This window comes from Schistocerca gregaria, chromosome 3, assembly GCF_023897955.1.
Source record: "Schistocerca gregaria isolate iqSchGreg1 chromosome 3, iqSchGreg1.2, whole genome shotgun sequence".
Lineage (NCBI taxonomy): Eukaryota > Metazoa > Arthropoda > Insecta > Orthoptera > Acrididae > Schistocerca > Schistocerca gregaria.
This window is the reverse complement of record NC_064922.1, coordinates 260,462,151-260,487,944: the sequence shown is the minus strand read 5'-3', so window position 1 is coordinate 260,487,944 and position 25,794 is coordinate 260,462,151. Positions and strand designations below refer to the sequence as shown.

General features: G+C 44.6%; 1 protein-coding gene across 1 annotated transcript in view; it reads left to right on the top strand.

The window, feature by feature from the left end:
- Positions 1 to 533: 533 nt before the first annotated feature.
- Positions 534 to 25,794, top strand: part of LOC126355333 (juvenile hormone epoxide hydrolase 1-like) — a 61,459-nt gene continuing 36,198 nt past the window's right edge. The window contains exons 1-3 of the mRNA XM_050005627.1: positions 534 to 710; positions 6,644 to 7,188; positions 13,963 to 14,163. Of these exons, the coding sequence (XP_049861584.1) occupies positions 534 to 710; positions 6,644 to 7,188; positions 13,963 to 14,163 (923 nt within the window). The remainder of the gene's footprint in view (positions 711 to 6,643; positions 7,189 to 13,962; positions 14,164 to 25,794) is intronic.

The window sequence follows — 25,794 nt, the reverse complement described above, 5'->3', positions numbered from 1 at the left end:
AAGTAGCAAAACTCCTTTACTATTTTAAGTGTCTCATTTCCTAATCTAATTCCCTCAGCATCACCCGACTTAATTCTACTACATTCCATTATCCTAGTTGTACTTTTGTTGATGTTCATCTTATATCCTCCTTTCAAGACACTGTCCATTCCATTCAACTGCTCTTCCAAGTCCTTTGCTGTCTCTGACAGAATTACAATGTCAAAGTTTTTATTTTTTCTCCATGGATTTTAATACCTACTCCGAATTTTCCATTTGTTTCCTTTACTGCTTACTCAATATACAGATGGAATAAAATCGGGGAGAGGCTACAACCCTGTCTCACTCCCTTCCCAACCGCTGCTTCCCTTTCATGTCCCTCGACTCTTATAACTGCCAAGAAATGGTAAAGCGTAAAAAGCAGCTTGCAGAGTATGACTGTAGCTGTAGTTGTAGATATAACACCTGACTCTTACCTCTGGATGCCCTTCTTACTCGTTGCAGCTGGGCACTAGACGTATACACAACGGCTGCTGCTCTCGTGGTCTTCGGAGATGTTCCTGTTGTTGGTGTTGGCCGCCGTCCTGGCGGTGTTGGTCTGGAAGAGGCTGACGCCTGCAGAAGAGGAGCCGTTCAACCCGCGCCGGCTGGAGGACGCGTGGTGGGGGCCCGGAGAACCCAAGCAGGTGGACGAGTCCGTCCGGCCATTCACCATCGCCGTCCCAGACAGCGTAAGTGCAGGGTGACAATTACTGAAGTACATCAAATAAAATTATTATAACTTCTGAACGGTTCGCGTTAGGACGTTCAAACTGCACGGTTAATCGCGGAGCTTAATGGGAATTACACTACTGGCCATTAAAATTGTTACACCACGAAGATGACGTGCTACAGACGCGAAATTTAACCGACAGGAAGAAGATACTGTGATATGCAAATGATTAGCTTTTCAGAGCATTCACGCAAGGTTAGCGCCGGTGCCGACACCTACAACGTGCTGACATGAGCAAAGTTTCCAACCGATTTCTCATACAGAAACAGCAGTTGTCCGGCGTTGCCTGTGAAACATTGTTGTGACGCCCCGTGTGAGAGGTCGGATTGTAGCCTATCGCGATTGCGGTTTAAAGTATCGCGACACTGCTGCTCGCGTTGGTCGAAACCCAATGACTGTTAGCAGAATATGGAATCGGTGGGTTCAGGAGGGTAATACGGAACGCCGTGCTGGATCACAACGGCCTCGTATCACTAACAGTCGAGATGACAGGCATCTTATCCGCATGGCTGTAACGGATCGCCCAGTCACGTCTCTATCCCTGGGTCAACAGATGGGCACATTTGGAAGACAACAACCATTTGCACGAACAGTTCGACGACGTTTGCACCAGCATGGACTATCAGCTCGGAGAGCATGGCTGCGTTTACCCTTGACGCTGCATCACAGACAGGAGCGCCTGCGATGGTGTACTCAATGACGAACCTGGGTGCACGAATGTCATTTTTTCGGATTAATCCAGGTTCTGTTTACAGCATCATGATGGTCGCATCCGTGTCTGGCGACATCGCGGTGAACGCACATTGGAAGCGTGTATTCGTCATCGCCATATTGGCGTATCACCCGGCGTGATGATACGAGGTGCCATTAGTTACACGTCTCGGTCATCTCTTGTTCCCATTGACGGCACTTTGAACAGTGGACGTGAAATTTCAGATGTGTTGCGACCCGTGGCTGTACCCTTCATTCGATCCTTGCGAAACACTACATTTCAGCAGGATAATGCACGACCGCATGTTGCAGGTCCCGTACGGGCCTTTCTGGATGCAGAAAATGTTCGACTGCTGCCCTGGCCAGCACATTCTCCAAATCTCTCACCAATTGAAAACGTCTTGTCAATGGTGGCTGGGCAACTGACTCGTCACAATACGCCAGTCACTACTCTTGATGAACTGTGGTATCGTGTTGAAGCTGCATGGGCAGCTGTAACTGTACACGCCATCCATCTGACTCAATGCCCAGACGTATCAAGGCCGTTATTACGGCCAGAGGTGGTTGTTTTGGGTACTGATTTCTCAGGATCTACGCACCCAAATTGCGTGAAATTGTAATCACATGTCAGTTGTAGTATAATATATTTGTTCAATGAATACCCGTTTATCATATGCATTTCTTCGTGGTGTAGCAACTTTAATGGCCAGTAGTGTAGTATGGTTTGGTTTAGCGACAAGCTCACATTCATTTGGATGGGTTCGTCAATAAACAGAATGGCGCGTTTGAGGGACTGGGCACTACTTAAAGTCTCTTCGCCTTCAACGGGTGTCTCTGTGGTGTGCAATGTCCAGTCACTGAATATTCGGTGCGCTATTCATTGATGGCATGGTGACTACCGTATGACAAGTGAAGGTTTCGGAAGATGATTTCATCCCCACTATCCAAAGTGATCCAGGATTCGACAACATGTGGTTCATGCAAGACGGAGCTCGACCCCATCGAAGCAGGAGAGTGTTTTATGTCCTGGAGGAGCACTTTGAGGACCGCATTCTGGTTCTGGGGTACCCAGAGGCCACTGGTATGGACCTCGATTGGCCGCCATGTTCTCCGGATCTGAACACATGGGGTTATATCAAACAAAAAGTGTAGAGCAATAACCCCAACCCCATTGTTGAGCTCAAAATTCAGGAGGTCATCGAGAGCATGAGTGTTCCAACACTTCAGCGGATCATGCAGAATTTCGCTATTCGTCTGCGCCACATCATTGTCATAACCTAAATCCGAATATCAGTAGTGACGTTTACATGTTGAATAAATTGTGCCCACGCAGTAGTTTGTAACTCCTTTACGTTTCTTTTCATATAGTTCATTAACCATCACCCTGCAGCTGCATCAGTGCCTATCGCTGTAACAGAATGTATAGCAAGACATAGCCATGTTTTATTGATGTTGTGCAACCACTGCAAACTGAAAAAGAGCATGGTGGAAAAGGAATAGCAGTTGACACAAACGCTTTCCCAGTCAGTCTCCCAGTTCAAAGGGGTAGTGATGAAGTTTTTTCACTTCTAAAGGTAAAAGTTACGTAATTAATATGAGGCGAAATTTTTGCCAAACAGCGAAAAAGCGGACTTCTACACCCAAGGTCTACGCAAAGAGCTTTGAGACGGAAAAGTACTACATTGAAGGTTGAACATGTGGCGAAGAACGAACACAAAGTTTCAAAGAGGTGTTCAGTACCAGCTTCCGTTGTATCTTGGATTCACATAGGGCAGTCGGCCTTATTTTGCTTCTCAGACAACGCGCAATGTCTTCTGTGACATTGCTGGTCTGCAGTAATATCTCTGCGTCGGCCGCATCTCGTGGATGCTGCTCGCAGACACTCTCAATTGGCATCGTGTTATTGTGAAGTGAACCACAGCCGAGAGAGTGACATGCCAAGAATGATAAAATTCATATTTATTCAAATGGTTCTGAGCACTATGGGACTTAACATCTGAGGTCATCAGTCCGATAGAACTTATGATAAAATTCATATTTATTCGAATGGCTCTGAGCACTACGGGAGTTAGCATCTGAGGGCATCAGTCCCATGGAGCTTAGTCCCATGGAGCTTAGAGCTACTTAAGCCTAACTAACCTGAGGGCATCACACACATCCGTGCCCGGGGCGCGACTCGAGCCTAACCTGAGGACATCGCGCGCATCCATGCCAGGGGCAGGATTCGGGCCTGCGACTGTAGCGGTCGCTCGGTTCCAGACTGAGGTCATCAGTCCCATAGAACTTAGGGAACCGCACGACCGCTACGGTCGAAGGTTCGAATCCTGCCTCGGGCACGGATGTATGTGGTGTCCTTAGGTTAGTTAGGTTTAAGTAGTTCTAAGTTCTAGGGGACTGATGACCTCAGAAGTTAAGTCCCATAGTGCTCAGAGCTATTTGAACCATAGATTTTTGATTGATTTGATGAGGACTTCATAATAAGTTAATAATTAATTTTCTTTGCTTTAATTGCGCCCGAGCTGCTGCCTGCCCATCATTATAACAATTCAGTATCCATAGCAGAACTTTCCCCCTCTTTTTAATTATGTAACATTTGCGACAATTCATATTAACTCATTTAATGCAACCTTGTGTAATCTACGATGAATATATATTATTTGTAATCATTCAATGAACGTGATACTGATGAACAAACAACTTCAAAGTATTTTCAGAGTCTATTATTTCTTTGCAATTCTTGATTAAATTAAGAATACTTTTGTAAAGTGACTTTTCGAAATTTTTCAATACACCTTTTAAAGAAATCAGCATTAACGTAACTTACCACATTATCATCCCTTTCCCAATCTTTGTCATTCACTAGATAAAAGTTTCACAATTGCAGTTTACAATGCAGACGCGTTAGGTCGAATGATTGGACGCGAAGTCCGCCTGTAATTAGCTTGCCGTCCAGTAAATGAGACGCGCCTTTTTAGAAGCTTTCAATAACAGCAGCAACATCAGTTTCCAGAGAGTATTTGCCCGAGAGTTATTCATTTCCACAGGAAAGCCAAAAGAGAAAAAGAAAAAAATCAAATTTCAGACTTCAAGGGACTTCCTTTCGTACGACCAGAAATCAGTTAATGATTGTGTGCCTAGATCACACGTAACTATACGATTATTCTCTTTATGCTCCAACCACCAAATAAGATTAATCCTGTAATTTTTCATTAATTAACTACAGATTTTGGAAGGACCATAAATATATTGTAACATTTCCAAGTATGTCGTACCAGTAAAACGCGAGAATGTTGGCTGCACTGTTCACAGATAGATTGAGCACAGTAGATGTAAGTTATAGTTGGTACTTCAGCCACTTGTCTGTTTGGAGTACAATGAAACCTATTATCATGCTGTATTATCAAGCTGTTTAGTCGCTCTGTTCGAGTACTAGCACTAAAAATCACCGTTCAGGTAGTTTGCTCTGCTTGCAATAGTTAGCGAATTTCTCACAATTAACGTAGTTCATCCTAACGATGCTACCTATGATTTTAATGTGTGCAATAGTAACCATTCTACCTTACGACTGGTTGTTGCGCTTGTAACACAACATGCGAATGAAGTTCCTCCACTTGTGAGTTTTAGTTATATAGCTTGCGACTCTCTCTCAACTCGCATAATCACAGAACTGAGATCAAGTCCACGTTTGTTACATCTGTAGCCATCGTGACATGGTTCATTGTTACTTTGATTATCAAAACATGGATGCAGAATTTTCGCTTTAATAATAACTCACTGATATTGGAACTGATGTAAGACACACACCTTTTGTGATGAAAGCTTTAACCGTTATTGTCAATTACAGCAATTGCATTTCTGCAGGAAACGTCTCCAGCACAACACGTGAAACTCACTACCAAGGGCCGGCCGTGGTGGCCAAGCGGTTAAAGGCGCTACAGTCTGGAACCGCGCGGCCGCTACGGTCGCAGGTTCGAATCCTGCCTCGGGCATGGATGTGTGTGATGTCCTTAGGTTAGTTAGGCTTAAGTAGTTCTAAGTTCTAGGGGACTGATGACCTTAGAAGCTAAGTCCCATAGTGCTCAGAGCCATTTGAACCATCACTACCTAGGTTCACATACCGCGCACTAAAGCAATTAAGCTCCACACTCTCGAGAGAAGCGACTGTCGATACTGCGGTTGGGCAGGCAGGAATACTATAACCTGCTTACAAACATCTAAATTAAACAGACCTTTGTTTAGGCTCTGAAATATTTCTTTGTATGCTCCTCCTAACTAAATATATTATCTAGTTGCATTCCTAAGAATCTAAGACAGTTAGCCTCTTTAATCTGCTTGTCATCATCTTTTAGACATATGCCAGAAAGAAACCACTTACAGTTTCTGAAATGTGTATAGTGTGCGTTGTCAAACTCTAATGACAAAGAGGCGATTAGCAAGCATCTACTAACGCCCACGAAACTTTCATTAACTGGTCTTTGTGAAACTGCTATCGCTTTGCTGTTTGTTGCCACGTGTGTATCATCTGTAAGCAAAATAAAATTGGAATCCGGTAATGTCATTGATGGAAAGTTATTAATCCACATACGGAAAAGTAAGTCCCTAAGAGGGAAACTGATAGGACACTGTATGTAATTAATTCCCAGTTGGATGACGACAGATAACTTAATACAGAAGTGTGTAATATTGACAGTGTTTGTTCCTTGTTGGGTTGGGTTGTTTGGGGAAGGAGACCAGACAGCGAGGTCATCGGTCTCATCGGATTATGGAAGGGCGGGGAAGGAAGTCGACCGTGCCCTTTCAAAGGGACCATCCCAGCATTTGCCTGGAGCGCTTTAGGGAAATCACGGAAAACCTAAATCAGGATGGCCGGACGTGGGTTTGGACGGTCGTCCTACCGAATGCGAGACGAGTGTGTTAGCCACTGCGCCACCTCGCTCGGAGTTGTTCCTTGTCAGAGACACACGATTTTAGCCATTTTGAGGAATTTGCTCTTATTTCGTAATATTCCAATGAAATTAAAGGATATTTTGATTAATCTATTTTTGATTTACTGTTTTCTGCAATATTTGTCAGCTGCAAAAAAGTATCCGTGAATTGTTCACATACTCAGTGTAATAGTACTGTGAGGAAGCAGCTTGCGAATTTCTTCATTATTTTAATCACATTGCTCTTTTCATGTAGGTGATTGAAGACTTGCACGAAAAACTAAAAACCACGCCAAAGTTGACGCCACCATTGGAGGGTGTCGGATTCGAGTATGGCTTCAACTCCAACTACATGCAGGAGGTGGTGGAGTTCTGGCGGACCAAGTACGACTGGAGGGAGCGCGAGAAGTTCCTGAACCAGTTCCCGCAGTTCAAGACGACGGTGAACGGTCTGGAGCTGCACTTCATCCACGTCAAGCCGGCCGAGGTCCCGCAGGGCACAGTGGTGGTCCCGCTGCTGCTGATGCACGGATGGCCTGGCTCCGTGAGGGAGCTCTATTCGTTCCTATCCCTGCTGACCACCCCCAGGAAGGGGGAGGGCTTCGCCTTCGAAGTGGTGGCCCCCTCTCTGCCTGGGTTCGGCTTCTCACAGGGCGCGGCAAAGCCAGGTCTCGGTACCGTACAGATGGCCGCCATCATGAAGAGGCTGATGGAGAGACTCGGCCACAACAAGTTCTACATCCTGGGTGGAAACTGGGGAGCCATCATAGGAACCGTTTTGGCGCAGTACTTTCCGACCTCGTAAGTACTATCACAGATACGCAACAGTGCAGCTCTATTCTATTGTTTTTAGAGAATGTAAGGAAACCGTATGTCCAAACTGTCATGACGCATTGCTCACACATAGAAGATGAAATTAATCACACCACACAAGAAATCAGAGACATCTGGGAGGTATCACGCTAATACTATGTAACACCATCTCTAATTTTGGTGAAGACTTCAATGTGGCGTGGAAGAGAGTCCACAAGTTTTTCAGATATGCTATAGCGAAATGAAATCATTCAATGATGATTACTATAGAGCCATTAAAATGTGGCAACGAATTCTACTGTAGTGTTGTATATGCATTGCCTAACAAAAAAAAAATCACTCAGAAGGGAAGAAGGAAACGGAATTAAACTTCAAGGGTTGAGACAGTATGTGATGTTATTTCAGTGACTACAATATCAAGTCAAATTGACAAGGAACTTGGCAGTACGAGCCCACAAATTACTATGGCGTTGCACACACTCTGTCCTGGATGCACTCACTGATTCATTTGGAAAAGGTGTTATAAAGCCATCGCACGCTCTCCTGAGGCAAGTTGGCTCACTACTTTGGAAACTGGTCCTTAATAACCTAGATATTGACGTTGGGACAAGGTTGACGTCAGATCTGTGTGTTTTATTGCGGACATATGTGGGGACCTTACTGGGCGCAAGAGTAGCTCAACATCACGCAGACGGTTCGTAACGACAAGCGTCATTTGTGTATCAGCACTTTCCTGTTTAAAAATGGTGCCATAATATTTTCGCAAGAGAGTTAACACATGAGAACACATGTCAGTGACGTACCATTTCCCTCAGTCACTACCTACCGTGACCTGAAATCGTACCCAAAGCGGCTCCATACCATGGGGCTACCCCTTGACTCTCCAAAACACTGGAAGAATGGGACCTCTCACCAGGTCGCCGCCATACTCGCCGACAGTGGTCATCCAGGGCACTGTAGAAACGTGAGCTGTCACTAGATACAATGCAGAGCCATTCGTCAGCAGTCCAAGCTTCCCAGTCACGGCATCCGTTTGTGTTGTTGGCAGTAATTCCCCAATCCATCTGCTGCTAACTTCCGACTGGAGGTGCAAGTTGACACAGCACAAGTTCAGGGTCGACAATGAGGTCATCAGAGAAGGAGCACATTCTCGGATTATGGAAGGATAGAAAAGGAAAGCGGCCCTGTGCTTTCGAAGAAACCATTCCGGCATTTGTTTTAAGCGCCTTAGGGAAATCTCGGGAAATCTAAATCTGGTTGACTGGACGCGGGTTTGAACCGTTGTCCTCCTGAATGCGAGTCCAGTGTGCTAACCTGTGCGTTACCCTGTTCTGTAAGTCGACATAGAAGGTTGCAGGGAGTCAAAACCCGAAAACTCGTTCTCAAATGGCAGGTCCAGACGTGGATGGCTCATGATGTCGTTGATGCACAATACAGCAATCCTCCCCCCACACCCCTCCCCCATGTTCGGGAACCTTGACAACGAGCATGCCATCCCGCACGATCCCACGCAGTCCAACACTGGGCTAGTGTAACATCCAAACGCCACAAAAATCCGGACATTGGGCGATTCGACCAACTGTCCAAATGGATACCCACTGTGAGGCCCCTCTCAAACAATGTTAGGTGCTGATAACGCTGTCTCACACAAGTATGTGTCCTTCACAGTGGTCAACCAACATCCGACGCTGTTCATGCCTCTTATATACCACACTAGGCGTGGTAACAACAATGACCACGAACACAATTTATACAAAATGGTTCAAATGGCTCTGAGCACTATGGGACTTAACTGCTGAGGTAACAGTCCCCTATAACTCAGAACTACTTAAACCTAACTAATCTAAGGACATCACATACAGCCATGCCCGAGGCAGGATTCGAACCTGCGACAGTAGCGGTAGCGCGGTTCTAGACTGAAACTCCTAGAACCGCTCGGCCACTCCGGCCGCCACAGCTAATACAGAATGAAAAGAAACATCCCCCAGGCTGTGGCTCAGCCATGTCTCTGCAATATCCTTTCTTCCAGGGGTGCTAGTTGTGCAAGGTTCGGAGGAGAGCTCCTGTGAAGTTTGGAAGGTAGGAGACGAGGTACTGGTGCAATTAAAGTTGTGAGGACGGAGCGTGAGTCGTGCTTGGGTAGCTCAGTTGGTAGAGCACTTGCCCGCGAAAGGCAAATGTCGCTAGTTCGAGTCTCGGTCCGACGCACAGTTTTCATCTGCCAGGAAGTTTCAGAATTTATACATCCTGGTGGCCGTTCTGTCTAAGGGAATAGCAATTCTTATTATTCACATAGCCGCCGGTGGTGTGGATGTGTACGCTGTTTTTGTCAGGCAGTGAATATGAACCCAGACTTAAGATTGACTGTGTATCTCCATAACCCACAAATTCTTCTCAGTTTCAAAAAACTCAGTTCAGTTGTACGATGTCTGTTCAAAAAAAGTCAGGAACTTTGTCCACAAAATTTTTCTGCGCTTACCTTTTACTTGTTGTGCATGGTCTCCTTCGAAATAACTCTCCTCCACAATTGCTGCACCGTTCCCAACACGCTTTCCACTTCTGGAAGCACTCTTCACACGCCTCCTCCTGGATGTGCGACGCGCCATCTGCGAATTTTCTTTTATCTCGTCTACCGTTGCAAATCTTCATGCTTTCAACGTGGTTTTCAACTTTGGAAATAAAAGAAAGTCCGCAGGGGCCAGGCCTGGGGAGTACGGAGGATGAGGCAGCATAGTGATTTCTTTTTTTGTGTGTGTGTAGTAGATTGCGAGCGAAGTTCATTCTGGTCGTGACTCATGAGCCGTGGAAGAAATTTGGTTTCAACGCGACTCATCCCAAGATGCTGTGTCGGGATTTCATGACATGATCCAACTGAAATGCTACATTCTCCTGCAATCTCTCGGACAGCCAGTCTTCGATTTGCACGCACAATTTCGTTGACGTTCCCGACATGAGCGTCCTCTGTAGACATCGAAGGGCGTCCTGAACGAGTCATGAAGACGGTGGACAGCCAGCGTTGATCTACCAAGAAATCGAACAACTTAGTTCACGCTGTGGTCTTGCAAACAACCAAAGATGATAGCTCCTTTCTGTCATACGTCCATGTCGACCCATCATCTTGAACTGATTAGTGACTGGTGCATAGACACCTCTTCACTGCCACGGCTTACGACAGCAGTGGTGAGTGACTTGATCGCCTGGGTACGATATTTTGTCCCGTGAGGTTGCAACGTTCCTTAAAAATATAAAAAAATACTATTATGTTGAATTATCTGATTTGTGGAATGGATACAGACCTCGAATTGTCGTGTTGCGGATTGTAAGTGCAAGAGGTGTGCTGACTCTCTTTTATTGTTAGCAAAACTTTACACGAATCGACTGGGCAATGCAACTCCCAATACCAATAAAGAACTACAGTCACTGCAAAATATATTCAGCCCCTTAGGTACTGGCCCTGTTAAAACATGATAAGTTGAGTCCCTGTGCACACAGCGAATAAGTTAAATTGTCTTACCTCTTAAGCAGCGCCGGAGTAACAGGATGTATTCTGGTCTCTCATAAAAAAAATATAAATATTCTAGCTACAGGCTCAGCAGTGTGCAGTACTGACAATAATACTTTAAATGCACATGAAATTCATTTGACTGATAAACGAGAACATTTAAGAACATCCAACTTCTTTAAAAATATGACCTGGACAGGAAGGCGGTACTGATTATGATGAATTACTAACACGTTTCTAGCAAAATTATGTTGCGGGTTAAGTTTGTCTTTTCAAAAACATCTGACAATTGAAGTTACGTTGCTCTCAACTGATTCACAAACAATGAGATTTAAACAGCAAATATTATCTAACTTCATTAATCCAACATTAATTCAAATCATCAAATTACACATAACTCTTTCACCAAATGTTAAAACATTACAAAATGAAATATTTAACTAGCGTCTCTATCAAAATCGTTTACGTTCATTCTGGGGTTACTCAACAATTACAGATTATCAGCCAACTCATTTATACTTACGCGCTGGCAAAAACAGAAATCATAATTGTTTAAACCTTCACCTTATTTTCCTGAAGACTTCTGCTACCATGTTCAACAATATTGACAGACCTACATTTATCTAACTCTTGGTGGCTTCACACAGCACTCTACAGAAACTGTCTCCTCCATCGTCTTTCCCTCACAGACAGCCGCCTACATCTGTGCACCGAGCGCCCTCTTACTCCAACACTAACAGTATCTTTGCCTCTGCGGTCGCGCACAGTCAGCGATCCCCATTGTCGAGCCTATCAGAGACATTCATCGTTTATAGTACACTAGTTTCATTTTAGTTTGTTAATATTCTTATCTTATTCTGTTGCCACATACAAGTGTGCCCCAGTATACTCCTTTCAAGGTTATTATTACTGTTATCATTAGCTTTAGTCCTAAAAGTGTCCTGTGTAATTATTAGTTTTAACGTTTGTGATGGCAGTATTTGATAACTGTACCCGATGTTGATAACTGTACCCGATGTTTAAGAAAATTGTGAAGAATGTCAAAGCAGGTATGCTCTATGTGATCAAAACAGAACGTCAAATCAAACACCCTTCAGCCGTCTAATTTCCTTACTGTTATTTTACTGGGCTACCAGTTCGGGCTATATTACGCTACCTTCAGGCCCCCTCACCTATGTCTAGAAAGATTCCAACCTCATTCCCTGCCAAAATAGGGGCCAGCATTCAAAGACTGGTATCTGTAGATTTTTGATACAGCAATCACTTCAGACATCATCTGAGTCGGCGGATGCTGTTTGAAGTGATCGCTGTACCTAAAATCTACAGATACCAGTCTTTGAATGCTGGTTCCTATTTCGACCAGAACCGAGGTTGGAATGTTCCTACACGTCGCTCAGGGGTCTGAAGGTGGTGTAATATATCGCCAGAACTGGTAACCCAATAAAATAACAGTTCGGAAAATAGACGGCTGAAAGGTGTTTGATTTGACATTTTGTACTGAACAGCCAAGGTCCTGAACGATCTCTGAAAAGGTGGACTTACAAAGAGACATGATCAAAAGTATTCATGCGCCTTTTAGTGGACATTCATATTACGTGTGTTGACCCTTCGCCTTTATGAAGTCTTGAAATTTTGCGGGAACACTTTGAATGAGGTGTAAGAATGTCTATGGAAGAGTGGCAGCCCATTCTTCCTCAACAGACAAAAACAGAGAAGGTAGTGATGTTGGACGCCGGAATCCGGATGAAAATTGACGTTCTAACTCATCCCAAAGGTATTTCATTGGGTACAGGTCTGGACTCTGGACAGGCCATCCCATTTCACCAATGTTATTGTCCGCACAACACTGCTTTATAAACGCTGCTTTATGACCGGGAGCAATGACATGCTGATACAAGCATTCATCACATCCGAACAGAGTCTCTACTGTACGCAGTACACAATGCTGTGAAAGTGTTCATATCAAGCGTTCAGCGTTTTCTTAGCGCAATAAGGGGATCATATCCAACCCATGAAAAAGACACCCATCATCCATATCATTACACCATCTCACTTCATTGCTGGCACTACACACGATAGCAGGTAACGCTGCGCAGGCATTTATCAAACCGTCCTTCTATTGGATTGCCACAGGGTATATCATGATTCATCACTCCAAATCACTCGTTCCCAGTCATCCACTATCCAGTGGCGCCGCTCTTTACACCATCTTGAGCGTCGCTTAGCATTGACTGCAGAAATGCGTGACTCATGAGAATGACCGAGCGATGTGGTGCAGTGGTTAGCACTCTCGACTCCCATTCGGGAGGACGACGGTTCAATCCCGCGTCCGGCCATCCTTATTTAGGTTTTCTGAGATTTCCCAAAATCGCTTCAGGCAAATGCCGGGATGGTTACTTTGATAGAGTACGGCCGACTTCCTTCCCCACCCTTCCGTAATACGACGAGACAAATGTTCAAATGTGTGTGAAATCTTGTGGGACTTAACTGCTAAGATCATCAGTCCCTAAGCTTACACACCACTTAACCTAAATTATCCTAAGGACGAACACACACACCCGTGCCCGAGGGAGGACTCGAACCTCCGCCGGGACCAGCCGCACAGTCCATGACTGCAACGCCTCAGACCGCTCTGCTAATCCCGCGCGGCTGAGACAAATGACCTCCCTGTTTGTCTCTTCACCCAAATCAACCCACCAACCCTCCTGATGTGGCGTACGACCATTGTACCCCATTATTTTTAACTCCCTACTCACAATAAATGTGGTAGATAGACTGCTGGTAGCACTTTCGCACTGACAAGTGATTCCTTCTGCTGGTTTCATGCGATTTTTACAACTACTCCCTGGAATTCTCGGTGGTCCCTGTACGTCAGGAGCTGAGGTCAGCCTGGTCTTGGTCTAGTACTTGCTGGTTCCTTCGCGTTTCCACTTCACATTCATAATAACAGCAGTCAGCCTGGGAAGCTTTAAAAGGGTTGAAATGTCCCTGTTACTCATGTTACACCCAATGTCTAGTCCACATTTGAAGTGTCTGAGCTCTCCTGACCGAACCATTCTGACGTTCCTGTTCCATATTGGCAACACAATACTCCCCGTCTTCTTCCATACTGACATGAATGGCCCTCTCGACATCTAGTCATAGGGATGTCCGGATAATTTTGACCAGACAGTGTAAAAGGGAACTTCAGACCCACTTTTGTCAGCTAATGTAAGTGACTGATTGGAACAATAACATATTTGCTTATGTGTGTGTTACAGCGTACTGGCATTACATGTAAACATGTGCCCCGCTGAAGGCCTGATGCCCATGATCAAAGGCGCGATCGGTAGTTTCTGGCCGACTCTGTTCGTGGAACGCCGCTACGCACACAAAGCGTTTATCTACTGGACCAACATCCTCACCACGGTTCTGCAGGAGATGGGCTACTTGCACCTTCAAGCTTCCAAACCAGACACCATAGATAAGCAAAACGTTTCTGTTCCAGACCATACCGACTATCAGCTAGCAGGTCGCTCCATCATTTCCATCTACATCTGCAACTGCACACATACTCAGCAAACCACGGTGAAATACACTGAACAGAGTACTGGGCATGGTACTTCCCACATATTAAGATCCCTTTCTGTACCAATCGCGGATGGAGCGACGGAAGAATGCATGCGTAAGTGCCTCTGAGAATGTTGAAATTAATCTATTATTTCCTTTATGGTCGCTGCGAGAGTGATACTTATTGAGTTGAAGGGTACCTCTAGATTCTTCACTTAATACTCGTTCTTAAAAATTGTAAATTGGCTTTGGAGGGATAATTGCCGTCTGTCTTCAAGCATCATTCAATTCAAGTTTTTCAACATTTGCGTGCCGCGATCCCGTGAGTGAAACAAACCTCTGACCATTCGTGGCCCCTTCTGTCTATATACTCAATATCCCATGTTAAGTCCTATATCACATTGGTCCCACCCACTTGAACAAAAATGTAAGATGGACGTACAAGTGAGTGACGTAACCGTTTTCGTTTGCAGACTGACTGTATTTTCCTAGTGTCCTACCAATGAACCGAAGTCTGCCACCTGCCTTACCTATGATTGAGCGTGCGTGACCATTCCATTCTACGTCCCGCACAAATTGTTCAACCCCCTTACGTGAGCTGACTGATTCTAAATGAGAATCATTGATAATGAAGTTACAAGATACTAAGTTTTTTTTCTTTTTCTGAAGTGCACAATTTTGCATTTCTCTACATGTAAAACGAGGTGCAAATTGTTGCACCAAATCGGAATCTTATCAAGATCATATTGAATATTTGTGCAGCTTTTTTCAAATAGGCCAACATCATAGACGACTGGAGCATCAGTAAAATATCTGAGGGTACTATTAATGCTGTGTGCCTGTACATTAAGAAGTCGATGACTGTCCATCTGAGGTAACATGCTGCGCACTCCGTACCAAGAAATCCTCAATCCAGTCACAGATTTTATTTGATACCCTGTAGGATTGTACTTTTGTTATTAAAGACTGACGATTTTCGAAGTCAAGAAATAATGCATTCGCCTGATTTCTTTGATCCACTGCTTTCAGGACGCCATGTGAGAAAAACGCAAGTACTTTTTCGCATGACCAATGTTTTTGGATTCGACAAGAGATAGATGTTATTGAGACTGGACATTAGTTTTGTAAATCACTTCTGTTAGTCTTCTTGAAGACAGGGGTGATCTCTGCCTCTTTCCAACTAATGGGCACGGTTTTATGTTTAGAGGATCTACGACACGTTATTATTAAAATAGGCGGCAACTCAGCCGTAGGTTCTTCATAGAATCTGATAGAGATGCCATCGGGACTTGGAGTCTTGCTTAATTGTAGCAAATTTAGTCGTTTCTCAATTCTAGGTACTCCTTGGCCATCACTGTAAATGTAACGGTACTGCATACAATTTACAAACGTCACACAACTAATGCGTAACAGTCCTCATTGTGTCGTCATAGTGTTGCATTTGTGTATCGGAAGCAGCGGGTTTGAACTCTGTCTCAGGCATTCGCATGAATTGTAAATGCGTTGCTACTACGCGCTTGCGTATGTTCTTGCAGAGGTTCAATTACAAATGACAGGAACGAGAGTATATTTGGAGGTACGAACTAGATAAGTCGTCTGAACCAATATTCGTAGCGGGTGGTCCGCCTTTGTACTGATACTCTTTCTCTCAGATTTTAATTAACAGTTCTGCGCAATGTTGTTCCATCATGTGGAAATGAGTTCGAACAACCGTTAGTATACTGATCGATTCACTTAATTATATCACAATTAGTACTCCATGCAGATGGATGGTACAGTTTCACCGGATATTTTGGTTGTTCGCTTTTGAATTGACTAGTGGTCCTTATATTCACTTATACCATCAACAGCAGTCGACAGCGCCTCTGCCACCGCAGCTGAATTTGGTGATTCGTTTTCCCTTTCTCAAATTTCTCCCACTGAGGTCTACAGATGTTTGTACTGGCAAAAAAAAAAAAAAGTCAGTCTCCCAAAAGGAGAGGACGTGACGAAATGAAACTTCACGGGTTGAAAAGGTATGTGACGTTATTAAAGTGATTGCAATATCGAACCACATTACGACGAATTTGGCAGTCTGAGCTCACTTATCAGTACAACGTCGAACCCTCTCTGACCTGGATATATGCACTGACTCTGTTGGGAAGTCCGTCATAAAGCCGTTGTACTCTCTCCTGAGACAAACTGATCCACAACTGCTGTAACTGATCCTCGATATCCTCGATGAAGCACTGGGACGGAGGAGGCGTCCGGATGGTTGATTGGTTGATTTTGGGGGAGGAGACCAAACAGCGAGGTCATCGGTCTAATCGAATTAGGGAAGCATGGGGAAGGAAGCCGGTTGTGCCCTTCCAAAGGAAGCATCCTAACATTTGCCTGAAGTGCTTTAGCGAAATCACGTAAAACCTAAACCAGGATGCCCTGATATGGGTTTGAAGCGTCGTCCTCCCGAATGCGAGTCCAGTGTCCTACCCACTTCGCCATCTCGCTCGGTTAGGTGACCAAGTAAGCCTCACACCCGGACAGACATTGGCATCTTGCTGGCCGCCGGAATACCTCAATATCATGCACACTGTTCAAAGTAAAACGTGTCGTGTATGTACAAGCACTGTCCAGTCGAAAAATGGTACCACCATATTGACATATGGGTGGTATCGGTAAAACCTGAGATCGCAGTATGTCCATGACATACTGTTGTGCCGTCACAGTTACCAATCGCTACCAGCCACGACCTGAAGTCATATCGAACGGCTCTCCACATGATTACGCCACGAGTAACACCGCTGTCCCTTCCCATAACATTGGGAGAATGGGTCCTCAGCCTAGTTTGCCACCGTACTCGCTGGCGACAGACAACCAGGGCGGTGCAGAACCTCGATTCATCGCTGAACTCGACACCGTTCATCAGTTATTCACAATCGCTTGCAGTGTTGTGTTAATGGCAGCCTAAGAGTGGGAAGGTAATTTCTTATTCTTTCAGCTGCTGGACTCGGATCTATGGTCCAGGGTGACACATAGTGTTGCAGACAGTCCACTTGTTGTCTCGGAAAGGCAGGAGGGGCTACGCAGTGTTTGGCGCACATACGGTGATCCTTCCTTGCGGTGGTCAGATATCATCGACCAGCACCTTGACGACCAGTATGTCTGCCCTCATCCCGTGCAGTACAACTCTGAGCGCCACACAAATGTTGATACTGCACGATTCATCCAGCTGGGCAAACTGAGAACCACAATGAAGTCCCTTTCTAACACCGTTAGGTGCTCATGACTCTGTATCACTCAAGTATGTGTCTTCTCTGTGGCCTTCATAGCGATCAGCCTACATCCGACGCTGTTCAAGCGCCTTATATACCCTATTATGCCTCGTAAAAACGCTAAACACGAATAACGCTATTGCACTCTGTGTGTGTTCTATCTGTCATGCTCACCGATAGTGAGTATGTGTAGGAAATTTGTCAGATAGTGTATTTACTGGCATTTAATCGAGTCGCCATTACCAATGTGTACCTACTTTTTTTCCACCAACTCCACTTCTCCCCCCCCCCCCCTCCCCCAATCCCCTTGCTGTGGGTCGGGTGGCTTGCGTGCCTCAGCGATATCGACGGTGCTACCACAACGGGGGGTGTCTGTTGAGAGGCCAGACGTGTGGTTCCTGAAGAGGGCAAGCAGCCTTTTCAATAGCTGCAGGACTGACAGTCTGCTTGATTGACTGTTCTGGCCTTGTAACATCAACCAAAACGGCCATGCAGTACTGGTACTGCGAACGACTGAAAGCGAGGGCAAATTACAACAGTGATTTTTTCCGAGGATCTGTAGCTCTAATGATGATTAAATGATGACGGCGTCCTCCTGAGTATAATGTTCCGGATGAGAAATAGTCCCGCATTCGGATTCCTAGGCGGGGACTACTCAATTGGCCGAGCGGTTCTAGGGGTTTCAGTCTGGAACCACGCGGCTGCTACGGTCGCAAGTTCGAATCCTGCCTTGGGCATGGATGTGTGTGATGTCCTTAGGTTAGTTAGGTTTAAGTAGTTCTAAGTCTAGGGTACTGATGACCTCAGATGTTAAGTCCCATAGTGCTTAGAGCTATTTGAACCTTTTGACTACTCAGAAGGATGTAGTCATCAGGAGAAACAATCGGAGCATGGAATGTTAAATCCCTTAATCGGGCAGGTAGATTAGAAAATTTGACAAGGGAAATGAATAGGCTGAAGGTAGATACAGTGGGAATTAGTGAAGTTCGGTGACAGGGGAAACAGGACTTCTGGTCAGGCGAATATAGACTTATAAACACAAAGTCAAGTAATGGTAATGCAGGCGTAGGTTCAATGATGAACAAGATGCGTGTGTGAATTCCTAAGGGACCAAACTGCTGAGGTCATCGGTCACTAGACTTACACACTGCTTAAACTAACTTATGTTAAGAACAACACACACACCGATCCCAGAGGGAGGACTTGAACCTCCAGCGGGAGCGTCCGCGCAATCCGTGACATGGCGCCTCTAACCGCACGGTCACTCCGCGCGACAGTGAACAAGAAAATAAAGAACGCGGGTAAGCTACTATGAATAGGATAGTGAACGCATTATCGTAGCCATGATAGACAAAAGTCCACATCTACACCATTAGTATAAGTTTATATGCCAACTAGCTTCGCAGATGAAGAGATTGAAAAACTTTCTAATCAGTTAAAAGAAACTGTTCAGTTAGTAAGGAGAGAGGAAAATTTAATTGCGATGTGGGACTGGAATTCGGTAGTAGGGAAGGGAAGAGAAGGTAAAATAATAGATGAATGTGGACTGGGCGAAAGAAACGAAAGAGGAAGCCACCTGGCAGAATTTTGCACAGAGCATGATTTAATCATTGCTAACACTTGATTTAAGAATCATGAAAGAAGGCTTTATAGATGGAAAAGACCTGGAGACAACAGAAAGCTTCAGATTGATTATGTAACAGTAAGACAGAGATTTCGGAAATAGCTATTACTCTCTGGATATACACTGCGTGAAAAAAAAGAAAGAAAATAAATACGAAGAAGAGGTGGTCGGATGTGAATGTAACTACGTACACGAACACACCATCAGTCGATATGTAAGTGATTTAAGTTTCGAAAACTCTTTATGATATGTATAATAGTCATCAGAATGCATTAGTGAAACTTCCTGGCAAATTAAAACCGTATGACGGACCGAGAGTCGGACCCGGGACCTTTGCTATTTGCGGGCAAGTGCTCTACTGCAAATCCTTTCTTCCAGGAGTGCTGATTCTACAAGGTTCTCAGGAGAGCATCTGTGAAGTTTGGAACGTAGGAGACGAGGTACTGGCAGGATCAAAGCTGTGAGGACGGGTCGTGAGTCGTGCTTGGGTAGCTCAGCCGATAGAGCACTTCCCTACAAAAGGCAGAGGTCCCGAGGCCGAGTCTGGATCCGCCACATAGTTTTCATCTACCAGGAAGTTTCAAATCAGCGCACACTCCGTTGCAGAGCGAAAATTTCATTCTGCACTAGTGTTGTCCCCGTTCGGTGTTGTTAACAAGCCTGGTAGGGTGCGGAAGAGCCGTGAACAGCGTCAAGTGTTAAGTGATCCCTGTGAAGGATTCGGAGATGCCTTGTTCTCCTCTGGGACTCCGTTATCTGCAGCTGGCAGTTTGAAAGGAGTCGACCACGTCTCACCACTACAATGGAGGTTCACCATATTGTGCACCAAACATGTCGTAACCCCATCACGTCTGTGCAAGTAATGGACTCCTTCCAACATTCTTTGTCATCTCGCACCATCGTTTGAAGACTAGCAGATGTCGGATTATGCCAGTACTGCCACGTGCATACACTGGTGTTAACACCACAACACAAACCGCTGTGTGGTTTACGTGACTGGTAAGTAGAGTCTGTTGAGAAGTAGCGTCGTAGTAATGAATCGCACTTCTATACTGTTCTGAATTAAATGTGATGATCTCCATTGAGAAAATCATCATTTCATGATTTTCTTGGGACCTTTGCCCCGCTTCGTTACTATGGATTTGGCGATGTTAGTGTCGGAGGGTGGCAAGATGCCCTTCCTGTCGCCATCCTGTACTGCCTGGGATGGAGTTAGTGTACCCCAGCTGTCTGCATCTAGTGTAAGCCAGGAAATAGTGCGAACATTGTCAAATGTCTGCAAGTCGTGTAAGTGAGGTGGAACATGGGGACCAGCCCTGTATTCACATAGTGGGGTGTGGAAAATCGCCTAAAAACCACATCCAGGCTGGCCCACACACCGGTCCTCGTCGTTAATCCGCTGGGCGGTTTCTATTCAGGGCCGGCGAGCCTACCCGAGTCCAGGATGCAGCGCATTAGTGCTCTCGGCTAACCCGGCGGGTGTTCTCCACACAGCAGATGAAGTCAGAAAATTAACATTACCTGAAATTCTAGTTATCAGCAAATACCAACCCCAGAATCCTGACTTAATCTTTAATCATCAAATACTGTGTGGTTATAATTTAAGTGCTGCTACCCACGGAGGTCCAGTGTGGGCTATAATTATCGTGTGACAGAGAAACTTGGTAGATATGCTAAATGCGTTAATGCGGTACCAATTTAGGGTGAAAAAAAAACAAAAAAACCAAAAAAACATTAATTCCACTTGTGGTCGCCAGGCTCAGAGCGGTATGACACCCACGCTATCATTTGACAAGCCATAACATGACTGAACAGTATGCTTATTGAGAAGAGAGCCCGTGCGCTGTTAGTGAAAGTGTTTTTGTGGACGGATGCAATTATAGTGCTGCGCTGAGAGAATACCGCCGACTGAAAAGTCTGAGAAGAGGGCTGATGACATTAAATACTTTAAAGAAGATTATAATGAAATTCTAAAACAGGGGTGAGCTTGATGTGGCGCCTGGAAGGGAAGGCATCCCAGTGATTGCTGTAACTGACGTGCCCGGGATAGTGCTGGTGCTCGTGCAGTTTTATGAGAATTGTACACCCCATGGTCAACAGTACGGAAAGGTTTGTGGTACACGCACAAGATCCAGGACAGAGCGAGATGGTGCAGTAGTTAGCACACTGGATTCGCTTTGGGGAGGACGACGGTTCAAAGCCACGTCCGGCCATCCTGATTTGGTTTTCCGTGACTTCCCTAAACCGCTTCACGCAAATGCCAGAATGGTTCCTTTTAAAGGATACGGCCGACTTCCTTCTCCCTGCTTCTCTAATCCAATGGCACCGATGACTTCGCTGTTGGGTCCCCCCCCCCCCTCCCACAACAAGATCCAGACGGTGCATCAACTGAAACCTCATGATCCGCAGCAACCTTCTGAACTTGCTCTTTGGTTTCTGGCAGGGATCAAAATTGATGAAATGTGGTCGGGTAATATTTGGTGGTCTAACGAGACACATTCTACACTACACAATGCAGTGAGTACACAGAGCTAGCGAATTTGGGGTACTGTTAAACCAAGTGTTGTGCACGACGAGCCATTGCACTCGCCGCATGTGACTGTGTGGTGTGGATTCACAAGCACCTTTATTCTCGCCCGTTCTTCTTTGAGGAGAATTCACCCAGACAGCCTGTCAGGTGTACCTTGATGTCTGCAAGTTATAGACACCTTCTTGGACAGCAAGTAATTCCTGCTTTGGAAGAGTGCAACTGTGTGGACACCATTCATTTCATGCAAGGTGGGGCAAAACCTCAAGTCGCTTTTCCAATGAAAGATTTGTTTAATGCAACCTTCCACGAACGTGTTTTATGCAGAGGTTGGCATGGCCTGGTCTGAATCGGTGTGAATTTTGGCTCTGGGGATTCATAGAAGAACGCGTTTACAAGGGTCACGTTCGGTCATTACCTGATCCAAAGGCCTGTATAGAGGAACACATTGCTCGGATTCCACCGGAACTGCTGCGAGCAATTGTCGATCACATCGTTTCACGATTGCATGTCGTCGACGCCTTAGGTGTTCTTTTTGAACAAATTTTGTAAGCCATGGTTAACAATAAAATTAACATTTTTTTTCAATTGTTTGACCTTTTATGTCCACGTCCCGTTCCTAATCTATTACATACGGAAACATTTTTATACGTCTTTCTTGTGTTCGCAGAGCCAAATTTGCAGCTTTTGGTCACAACTGGAACTAATATTTTTTCCAAAGTAAATAGAGTCCGCATTAATGCGTTAGAATGCCTTCGAAGTTTCGTTGCCATACGATAGTTACAGCCCACACTTTAATTATAACCACTCGGTACAAGTACATTTCCATTATTCGCGCTTACTAATGTAGCAGCAGCTAGTTAATATTTTTCTTATCATGTGATACTTGTTTTACATAGTACAATTGTACCCCACCCCATTCCTATGAGTCCTCCCTCCCCTCTGCCCTCTCCCTTTTTCCTATTTCCATATATCATAGTAGTCTGTAACAGTAATGTAATATAAGGTTAATTCACTCATAGCTCCCTTATGTATTGGTACGCACGAGGCAGCTTGCGCTTTCTAATGAGTGTACGTTCCAAAACGCCGCCCATAAAAACGGGATCTTTCCGGGACTCGTACCGCCGGTTCTGTTGGTGGTGGAAAGGTACAGTTAAATGTTTTGGGTAGCCCTTGGGGTTCGGATCATTTGTATACCTAATAGAAGGATCGTCTTAGGGTCACTATCGTACAGTAAAGGGTCGAAATATGAATGTTCCACACTTCCTCCTCTTAGAAAATGAATTTCTGTTTTTTGTTTTTTAATTTTAGATTTGATATGGTCTAAGGTGGAGACAGCGTCAGTCCATGGCCGGTGCCTTAGAAAACCCCAAAAAAAGGAATTTTTACAATTTCTTCGTACCAAAACCGAGCCATGGATTCTGAAGCAGCTATGCACAGAAAATCGCTGAAATTTTTACAAAATATTCGTAAGATCCCGATCTCGGATAATCGTGACAATTTTACCGATGCTACAGAGGTTCAGAGTTATCTTACATGTACAAGTGAAATAAGCACACAAAATCCTGTGTGAGTCGAAATCTAAATAATAAATAACCGCATAAAATTGCTCGAATTTCAACGTTATATTCTCTAGGCATTTATCTAGAAGTGACATCTTTCAGTTTTCAAAAATATTTTTCCGCTCTCGAGAAACATCCCAAAAATATCGTTTTTGGGTACCAAAACCGAGCCGCTGATTTCATAACGGCTACGCACAGAAAATGTGTGTAATTTTTACGATATATTCCTAAGACCCTGATCTTGAACAACGGTGGAAATTTTCTTGATATCAAGATACATAGGCTCAAAGATACCTTACTTCTACGGGTAAAATATGCACGTACAATGCGGGGCTGAGGCGAAAACGCAGCTTATAAAATGACATAGCACGGAGAACTTGCTGGAAAGTGTCTGTTATGGTCACAAGGATTCCGGGAAACCCATGCTGCGCTACTGAAGTACAAGTAAAATTTCTGTCCATATAATATACGGTCTGTGGTGTAAAATTAGTTTTGCGTTATTTCAGTATCACGTAAGTAAACAATCTAAATTTCACTGACCGATGAGTGGCATGCCCTGCCTTGGCAGGGAAAAGAAGGGATCCAGCGGAAAAATGCTCCTATCGGAGGACAAAAAAGGAGAATGTGCTCCTCTTTACTGAAAGACTCTCACTCAAAAGTGTGGTGCCAGCTGCCTCATTCTACCTTCCTCAACAGCTTTAAAAATTTTCCGAAAAATTTTGGCATGGGAACATATTCGCGCCTTTTTATGCTGAGATGGAGACAGTCGCAGAGGGAAAGTGACAGAAAAGTCATAAATACTGGAAGATAGTAGACAGTAAGTGCGATATTGAAAGAGCGAAACTGACAGTGGTAGCGTGAGATAAAGAAAGGGTCACAGCGACAGTAGTATATAGCGGACAGTGACAAAACAGTACTAGAAAAAGAGTAAAGAAGACAGTGTCACTGAGAGATGATTAAAGAGAAGGAGAAATTGGAAGTGAGTGAGAGCCAGTGACGATGAGAGACAGCCTATGACAATGACAACGAGAAAGAGAGAGATAGTGACAGTGAGAAGATACAGCAGCAGTGGGAAGGAATGAATGAGGTGGCAACAGTAAGATAATGCGAGAAGGAGCCAGTCACAATGAGACAGTGACTCTGACACGGAGACAGTGACAGTTACTTAAACACAAGGATAGAATGACAATGAGTTGAGATGAACGAGTGAGTGACAATGGGTAAGTGGGAGTAGTTGAGTACGAGAGGCTTGCGCGCTGTAGTAGTGACGAGTTACAATTAGTGGTATTAGTGGGAGTGAGAAGCGACCTGCATGTTAAAAAGAGCGCTAGTATGTTCTCATCCCAAAATTTTTGGGAAAATTTTTAAGGGCGCTGACGAAGGTAGAATGAGGCAGCTGGTACCCCACTTTTCTGTCAGATTCTTTTAAACAGGAACATATTCGTCTTATTGTGTTTGTTTCAACAGGCTTGTGTTTTTCTTATTAATCCATAGTCGTAAAAGGTCACATATCAATGGAAAAACGATCTTTCTACGGTTATAAACTTTCGCTGATGTTCTGTGGTACTTCTGTTTAGTCCTTCGTTGTCTGAGGATAGCCGAAAACTATATCATATCGAACTATAAAATATATATTATTGTGCAACACCAATAATGTGTATTTCAGTTTTTAATGTATCTATGTTGCTCCAAGTACCGATGGAATATTCAATAAATGTTTTAATTTTTCAAAGAGATTGGTCCTAATTCTAGTTGTTTAAAATTTGGATTGTCTTCACCGTATCCGTCTGCTTCCTCAAATGAACTATTTGATCCTGTTTCTGCTAACAAATGTAGAAAAAAGGAATATTAAACATACATGCAGTATGTGAATTATCAGTCATATTATAGTCATTCGGCTTCATTGCTGTAGTATGTTGTGCAAAGGTTGGGTTTCCTGCCTGTCATTTCGATCCGTTCCACATCATTTTAGTTATATTGTTGGCGTTTCTAAGATACGTCGCGAAGTGAATATTTATGTACCGTGAAACTACATTTCTGAATACACTCCTGGAAATTGAAATAAGAACACCGTGAATTCATTGTCCCAGGAAGGGGAAACTTTATTGACACATTCCTGGGGTCAGATACATCACATGATCACACTGACAGAACCACAGGCACATAGACACAGGCAACAGAGCATGCACAATGTCGGCACTAGTACAGTGTATATCCACCTTTCGCAGCAATGCAGGCTGCTATTCTCCCATGGAGACGATCGTAGAGATGCTGGATGTAGTCCTGTGGAACGGCTTGCCATGCCATTTCCACCTGGCGCCTCAGTTGGACCAGCGTTCGAGCTGGACTTGCAGACCGCGTGAGACGACGCTTCATCCAGTCCCAAACATGCTCAATGGGGGACAGATCCGGAGATCTTGCTCGCCAGGGTAGTTGACTTACACCTTCTAGAGCACGTTGGGTGGCACGGGATACATGCGCACATGCATTGTACTGTTGGAACAGCAAGTTCCCTTGCCGGTGTAGGAATGGTAGAACGATGGGTTCGATGACGGTTTGGATGTACCGTGCACTATTCA